At 29.1% G+C, this 7,894-nt stretch overlaps 1 protein-coding gene across 1 annotated transcript; it reads right to left on the reverse strand.

The window, feature by feature from the left end:
• Positions 1 to 1,431: 1,431 nt before the first annotated feature.
• LOC105776909 (wall-associated receptor kinase 5) lies at positions 1,432 to 6,730 on the reverse strand. Its single transcript, XM_012599865.2, has 3 exons — positions 5,824 to 6,730; positions 5,543 to 5,725; positions 1,432 to 2,939 (listed from the first exon to the last, which is right to left on the reverse strand). The coding sequence occupies exons 1-3, from the start codon at positions 6,728 to 6,730 to the stop codon at positions 1,699 to 1,701; spliced, it is 2,331 nt and encodes a 776-aa protein (XP_012455319.2). The 3' UTR covers positions 1,432 to 1,698.
• Between the last annotated feature and the right edge of the window lie 1,164 nt (positions 6,731 to 7,894).

The raw sequence follows: 7,894 nt of genomic DNA on the forward strand, positions 1-7,894 counted from the left end.
ACAGTTTAATAAATTAAAGCATGGGTTGGTTAGCTTAAGCCACGATATTATAAATATTAAATATTAATATCTACGAACATGGTTCACGGAAATAACATTTCAGAACCGTAATTTTTGACACCACTGAAAATCGGGTTGTTACAAACTAGTTTTCTAAACACTTAGGAGAGATGAACGCTACGATGAATTCTGTCGTTTGATTTTTATTTTACACAATAAATACTTATTTTCTTGTTCTCAATTATGTGTTCTTAATTCTTAGTTTAATATTTCTAAAATATTTATCCATGTTTGATATACTTAAATCAGTGGTTGAATAGACCCCATTTAAGATTAAATCTTGCGTAATTGAGTGAACTAGTTGCATGCAATCTTAGAAATAGGAAGACATAAATCTATCGAATTAGAGTCAAATCTAATAAGAGAATTCATAGTACAAATTAATGCAATAATAGATGTTTTAATTAGAAAGAAATTTCAATTAATCAACCTAAAGTTAGTTACCCTTATGCTAGAAAGAGATATTAGCATAATTTAGAGATTTTTATAGATCAAGGTGCTAAGTGAAGAAATTACATAATTTGGATTGATAGTGATAGATGAAATTTAAGCGGATTCCTTTCTGGGCATTATTTCGTTTCTTGTTGTTATTCGATTATTTTCGTGGTTTGTTCTTTGTTGCATTTGTAATTAATTAAATTAGTTAATTTTTAGTTTTTAATCGACCAATTGAATTATTCAGTTAAATAATAGAAAGACGGTAATTACTAGTACTTGTAGTCCTCATGGAACGATATCTTTGCTCATCATAACTATACTATTAATTGATAGGTGCACTTGCCTTAGTCAAATTTTTAGTTAGTTTTTTGACCATCAGTTATAGATTTTAATCTAAAATTTTCGTCTAAAAAGATGATATAACCTGGCATGCCACGTTAACGATAATAAACATTTCAACAATCAAAATATAACAAATTAAAAACATTTCATATCATAAACTTTTTAAGATTTAGTGATCAAAACGTAATTTAAGTAAAATATAAATGACTAAATTTATAGTTTATCCTCATGTTTATGTTTGATTTTAAATTCAATTATTTATATTTTAATTTTAATTTTAATTTTGAAAAATTTTATTATTATTAATTAAAATCATCAAAATATATCAAATAAGCTATAATCATAATTTTATACATTAATGATGTGAATGTTTAAATATTACAAATGATTGCTTAGCAAATGAAAAACTAATTTCATGTGAATAAAATAAATATATATAAGTGGAAAACGAAACACTAATATTTCAGTAATAGTTTCAGGATCATATTTATATGAGAATTAGAATTCATACTCTCAGAAAATTTTCAATAAATCACAATTAACCACTGTATAGAATGATGACAATAAGCCTTCATTTAATTTTCTCTCCTAAATAAACTCCCAAATGTGAAAATTTAATTTATGAACAAACTCTTAACATTTTCTCTAGATCTAATCAAAATGTTTATTTTTTATCATCGATGTGCATAACTAGAATGTAAACAAACAAAACAAAATGTTCATAACTGATCATCAAAGGTGGTATGGAAGACAATGGCAGCTATCAATAACGATGGTTTTTCTTGAACCGTCAATTCCATGGGGAAATTAAGGTCAAGTCATTACCAGGAATAGAATAGAAACTTGGAGATCATGTAATCAGGTCGATTCCAACATATGTGGATGAACATCTAATTCTGATTCTGATTCTAATGCTGATTCTGGTTCTGATGTAGATGTTATGCTGCAATTCGAATAATGTTCTGTTGAGAATGAAGTGAAATCCCAACTCTCAGCCGATTTTCTTACAACGACCTCAGCTTGTTTAATCTGATCAGTGTGAATGTAGTCACCTTGTCCAGTTCTAAGTCTCTCGAGTTCCATGGCCACTTCTTTCATTGTTGGTCTATATCTCCCATCTAAGTTCAAGCATCTTTTTGCAAGTTGAGCAACTGCTATGACTTCATCCTTTTGACCGTCCTTTCCAATTTCAGCATCAACAATATCCAGCAAATGGTTTTCTTCCATCGACGACATAAAATACGAGACTAAGCCTCTCTTTTCTTGCGATCCAAACGTCGAGATTGCCCTTTTACCCGTTAAGAGCTCGACAATAACCACTCCAAAACTATAAACATCACTCTTTTCAGTAAATTGACTTGACTGGAAGTATTCAGGATCTAAGTACCCAAAAGTCCCAAGCACTTGAGTCGTCAAGTGAGTTTGATCAATGCCGATTGATCTAGATGTTCCGAAATCTGATACTATTGCTCGGAACTTCTCATCTAGTAGTATGTTACTAGACTTGATATCTCGGTGATAAATGGGGATGGATGCAGATGAGTGCAAGTAAGAAATCGCACTTCCAATTTCCGTTGCAATGCGTAATCGTATATCCCACGACCTCGGGTACTCTTCATTTTGGTCATGAATGAGATGGGAAAGGGTTCCATTAGGGATGAACTCATAAACAAGGAGGGGCACTTCGGTCTCCAAGCAACAGCCTAATAGCTTGACAATGTTTCTGTGATCAATTTGAGAAAGAATAAAGATCTCATTGATAAATTGTTCAAGATACCCTTCATTTACAGTCTTGGACTTCTTTACTGCAACAAGTCTCCCATCTGACAACATTCCTTTATAAACCATGCCTTGGCCACCACAACCCAATATTCTGTTCTCATTATATTGATCAGTAGCTATTTCCAACTCTTTGGAACAGAAAAGTTTAGCTTTATCCAGACCACCTTCATTTGAAGACATCTTTTTTTGAAACAATAACCCACCATTTCTTTCAAAAAGTTCTTGTTTAAGTTTTATGTATTTTCTTTTCTGCAGTATCTTATAAAACCACCAAACCCCAGCAATTAAAAACAAGAACACTATACTTAAACAAATACCTGCATGAGATCGAAATAAATATGTCAATATCACTTATTTGATTAACTCCTAACATAGTCAATGTTACCATTTATGCTACCGTTTGAATAAAATTTAGATGGCCATATCTTTTGCCACATGAATCGTGATGTTGTACATATTGCATTAGTTTCTCAATTTTTGAAAAATAGATTAATAAAAATTCTTCATTATCTCCAAGTCAGTATTTGATTCTTAGCAAATGATGGGAATGTTCTTTAACCCCAAGTGGAAATGACAAACTATCGGGCAAGCAAGGACGAAATTAGAAATTTCTGACTGAAATTAAATTATAATTTTTACTGTAATGAAAATGTAATTTCATCATTTTAATAGTTTATATCTTTATAATTTTTAAAGAATTAAATTAAATTTTTATATTTTTAAAGGAAGTCAAAGTACAATTTTACTTTTATTAAATTAAAATTTTAAAAAAATCTAAATAAAAAATTTTTGATTTTAGAGCCGGAGCCCCTGCAACCTCTAATTTCACCCATGCGGGCAAGTAAAGTTGATATCATTAGACAATGTAATATTAAAATGTATTTAAATATAATATAAAATACTTTCAACACGATTATGACTCGATAATTAGGGAAACATGATAGTAACACACACATTGGAAGAAGAAAAAACTACTGCTAATATTTTCAATATTTATTTATATAAATTATAATTTTGGGCATATATAAAAACTTAAAATAGCTTTCAAGAATATCAAGATAATATTGTTTATGATAAAATCGTAAAAATAAAATTAACTTTTCAGTGTGACTTTTCTTCTAAAAATTTTATCTAATAGTACAATTTTTGAAATCATGTAATATAAAACCAACATGCATCATACTATGTTTTTTACTTCAATTAATGCAATTTATGATTTATATAAAACTAATTTCAAAAATATTATTTATTTAAAAAATATAAACTACACATTAGGACCTCTAAATAGGAGTCATTCCTATTTTGGTCATCTCAATTTATTTTTGTTAATTTAGTAATCCAAAATAGAAATTTGTTAATTTAATAATCCAAAATAGAAACTGATCAAATGGGTTACTCCACCGTTAAATATGGTAATGGAAGACTAACAGTGCATTTGTAGAAAAAATATTTTGAGGTGACCAAAATAGGAACGACCTATTTAAAGAGACTAGTAAATAGTTTATCCTAATTTTAGAATAATTAATGTGGAAATGCTCCATAGTCTTCCGTTGCCATTTAACGGTGAAATCATCAATTTGATCAATTTCTATTTTGGATGACCAAACTAACAAAAAACAAAAATTGGGGTAACCAAAATAGAAACGGCCCATACTTATAGAGTAACAAGGTAGTTTACCCATATAAAAATACATAGGTTGAAAGTTAAGAAAATAAAAATAATTTGGATAAAGATTACAAGTTCTTTTACATAATGATGAATTTAGCCTATAATATTTACCTATTTTGCCACTTTGACCCTAATTCTTGTTTTTTGGCCTCTTTGACCTTTAAACTTTCAGATTTGGTCAAGTTGTTGTTTCCTGGAGGAAATAATTGACTTAACCGTTAAAAATTTAACCATATTGACTTGATAGTTCCTACAGCAATTCATGTGTATTTTATAAAAAATTTTAAAAATTATATAAAAATAATTTTTTTAAATCATAATTATTTTTAAAAAAAATTTACGTTAATAATGAAATATCGAAGACTATCACACAAGCTATCAGTATCATGTTAACTCTTTTAAAATTTTAATAATTTAATCAAAATTTTCAAAAAATAACAATTTTACTAAATTTAGAAAGTTGATAACAAAAACTCAAAACTAAAATGACAAAGAAAGATAAACATTAAGGAGTAAAACTTGTAATAATGAAATATTAATAATGTACACAATTGACTCACAAACGAGTTATTTATAATGTGGCTATTATTAATGAAGTAAATAAATCTTATTAATTATATCAAACTCACGCCGGCTACATTAATAATTATGGGAATAAAAGATGATTTTAAAAAAATAATTTTAAGCAGTCATGTCATCAATTTTAAATAGATGAAAATGTAAATATATCTTTAAATAAATTATTTAAAAGATAAATAATACAACAAATTTCTCACATTTGATTTTGTTTTAAGGAATAAAATGAAAACAATGCAGTTGTTTCAGCTTTTAAATTATATGCTACAAACTTGTTTAAAGTTTCATGAAGAAAGGTTGCAATTTTTACCAGAATTGATGGGTGCAAGACTCTTCAACTTGATTTAGACTCCAAAAACAATTACAAAAACATTAAGTTCATCACTTCAATTGTATTTTATAGATCAAAATGCAAAAACCATCAATATTATGTTCAAGAATTCAAGAGTTGCAATCGTCTCTGCTATGGAATTAATTTCTTAATTAAGCTTGACTGTTCATTTTTTAAATAATTTAATAGTGAAGAGATTTTATCTCTTTAAAAACGAATGACATGGCTTAGTTTATCGGTACCTAAAATTTAAACTTTTTCTAATATAAGTTATTATCAAGAAATATCAGCCCAGTAATAACAATAACTTATAAGGAAAGTACCGTTTACTTAAGTTTACCAACCTAGTGCGACAAGAAGAATGGGAAAACTCTCGCGATGCGCCTTGGGTTCAGGAGAGCAACCTGTTCCATATTTCCGACCATCACCCTCAAATCCTTCAGGGCATGAACAATAATAGCTTCCAAGTGTATTATGACATATTCCAAATTCATTGCAAGGCTTCAGTGCTTCACATTCATTAATATCTACAGTTTTTAAACATTTTAAATAAGCAAAAAATAAAAAAGTAGAGTTAGCTGATTTCTTCAAAATGAATCTGCAATAGATAAGTTGAAATCTTTACCTTGGCAGCCGTTGGAGAGATAAGGGTTACCCTGAAAACCATCATTACACTTGCACAAATATCCAGGGCCACTTTCTGGATCTATACAAGCACTATTTTGCTTGCAAGCATAATTTTTTGGGTCCATTTTAGCTTCTTCACATGTTTGATTCCCGATTGTCCAATCAAGAATAAGTGGGTATTTCCTTTTGTTGAAATCTATGTTGGAAAGATCTGATGTAGAGAAGGTGTAGACTCCATCTTCCACAAGAAATCCATAACTGCAAGGATTGAACCTCAACACTGTGGAATGACTCTGAAGAGAAGTAAAGTTGAATAAATAAGCCTGCATTCCTCTAGGGATAGCCGTCTGGCAGCAGCCAATGCCGGAGCAAGACCCATTTATCACATCGCCCACGTCACCACAAAATGTTAAACATCCGGTTGAAAAGTTTTTTGCTTTAAAAACTAAGTTTGAAGAGCCAGGTCTGGAGAAACCATTGATGTAGGCGATAGTGTCACAACCAATGGCAGTGAACTTGTTTCTGGAGTAAGATATGGAGAATTTTCTATGAAGGAACACGGACGTGTCAGATGAAGTGGGCCCTGACGAATTATAACAGTCATAACCTACGGACCTGTGATTTTGAATGCGCAAAGAACCATCATCCGGGGAGATGTTGAGAACTTGTAATTCTAAACCAGTGTCGCTTAAGAATGCTTTTGGGGGGTTAAAAGAGGTGTCACAATTAATGAAGAAGTCCCTGCTGATGTAGCAACCATTGCTTGTACCAAAAGGGTAGGGGATGCTTATATTTCCGCATTTGCTTTGGCATCCAGGCTTTGCTTGGGCTGCTACTGAAGTTGCCATAATTGTTACCACAACTGCAAACACAGCAAGCTCCTTAAACATACCACCAAACCCCATCATCCTCTCTTGTGTTTTTTCCCCCACTCTCCTGGCTATGTGAATCTAGAATATCTTATAAGAATAGCATGAATGTTTGAAGACTCAGTGCCATTTTAATAGACAAGTTGTTGAACACTATAGCCGGCACTCGATTCATTATTGCCGTCTTGACTGCTTCCTTTTCCTTCCAAAACTTTTTCTTTAATATATATATATATATAACAAAGTAAAAAATATATATGCTGATCACAAGTGGCACATACTCTCTTTTTTATTTAGTTTTAAAAATAATTTTATAATTAATTTAATTTCTATTATTTTAAAAATAATTATTTTATATCTCCTCTTTTGGCTTTATGCCTTTATCATTAAACCAAGAGGTAATTAAGGTAATAAAACAAGGAGATTAATTAATTTGTAACTTTTAATTAATTAATTAATTAATTTGTAACTTTTACGCTAATATAATTTTAAATTAAAATATACTAAAATTTTCAACAAATTAATTAATTTAAATATTTCAGACACTCTCATCAACTATTTTCATCCAACAGATGACAAAATTAAATAATTTCTTTTACCCTTGAACTGTAAAGATTATTTTTTGCCTTTGGCCTAAATTAAATAATTTTTGTTTATTTTCATTTGAAATTTAATTGTAGAATATTTATATATTAATGTAAAATAATATATTTTAAATCTTTAATATTATATTAAAGTTTTTTTATCACTTTTCAAAGTCTAATAAATAAATAAAACTTATTTTAATAAATAGACATGCACAATCAATTCATGCGATTTATGTAGGTAAAAAATTATTGTTTAAAGTTGTGACTTCAGAAAAATAAAATTGTATAATTTTTAATAATTTATTTTATTACTACTTTAAAAAATCATGGTGATTGAAGTAAAATCAATTTAATTAGAAATGTTTATGGAATATAATTAAATTAAAAGTCATTATGAAGATGCCATTTTAAACTTCAGATTATTTATCATTATTACTTTTATATATCCATATTTTGATTATTATCTTCCACAATATCCACACAAAGAATATATTTAGAATATTAGAAAATATATATAATGTCAAGGGTTAATATGTAGATTGGCCCCTGAACTTTTTTTGGATCACATTAGTCCCTAAAATTGGCATTCATTATAGATATTGGTCCCTACATT

Source organism: Gossypium raimondii, chromosome 10 (assembly GCF_025698545.1).
Source record: "Gossypium raimondii isolate GPD5lz chromosome 10, ASM2569854v1, whole genome shotgun sequence".
NCBI classification, from domain to species: Eukaryota; Viridiplantae; Streptophyta; class Magnoliopsida; order Malvales; family Malvaceae; genus Gossypium; species Gossypium raimondii.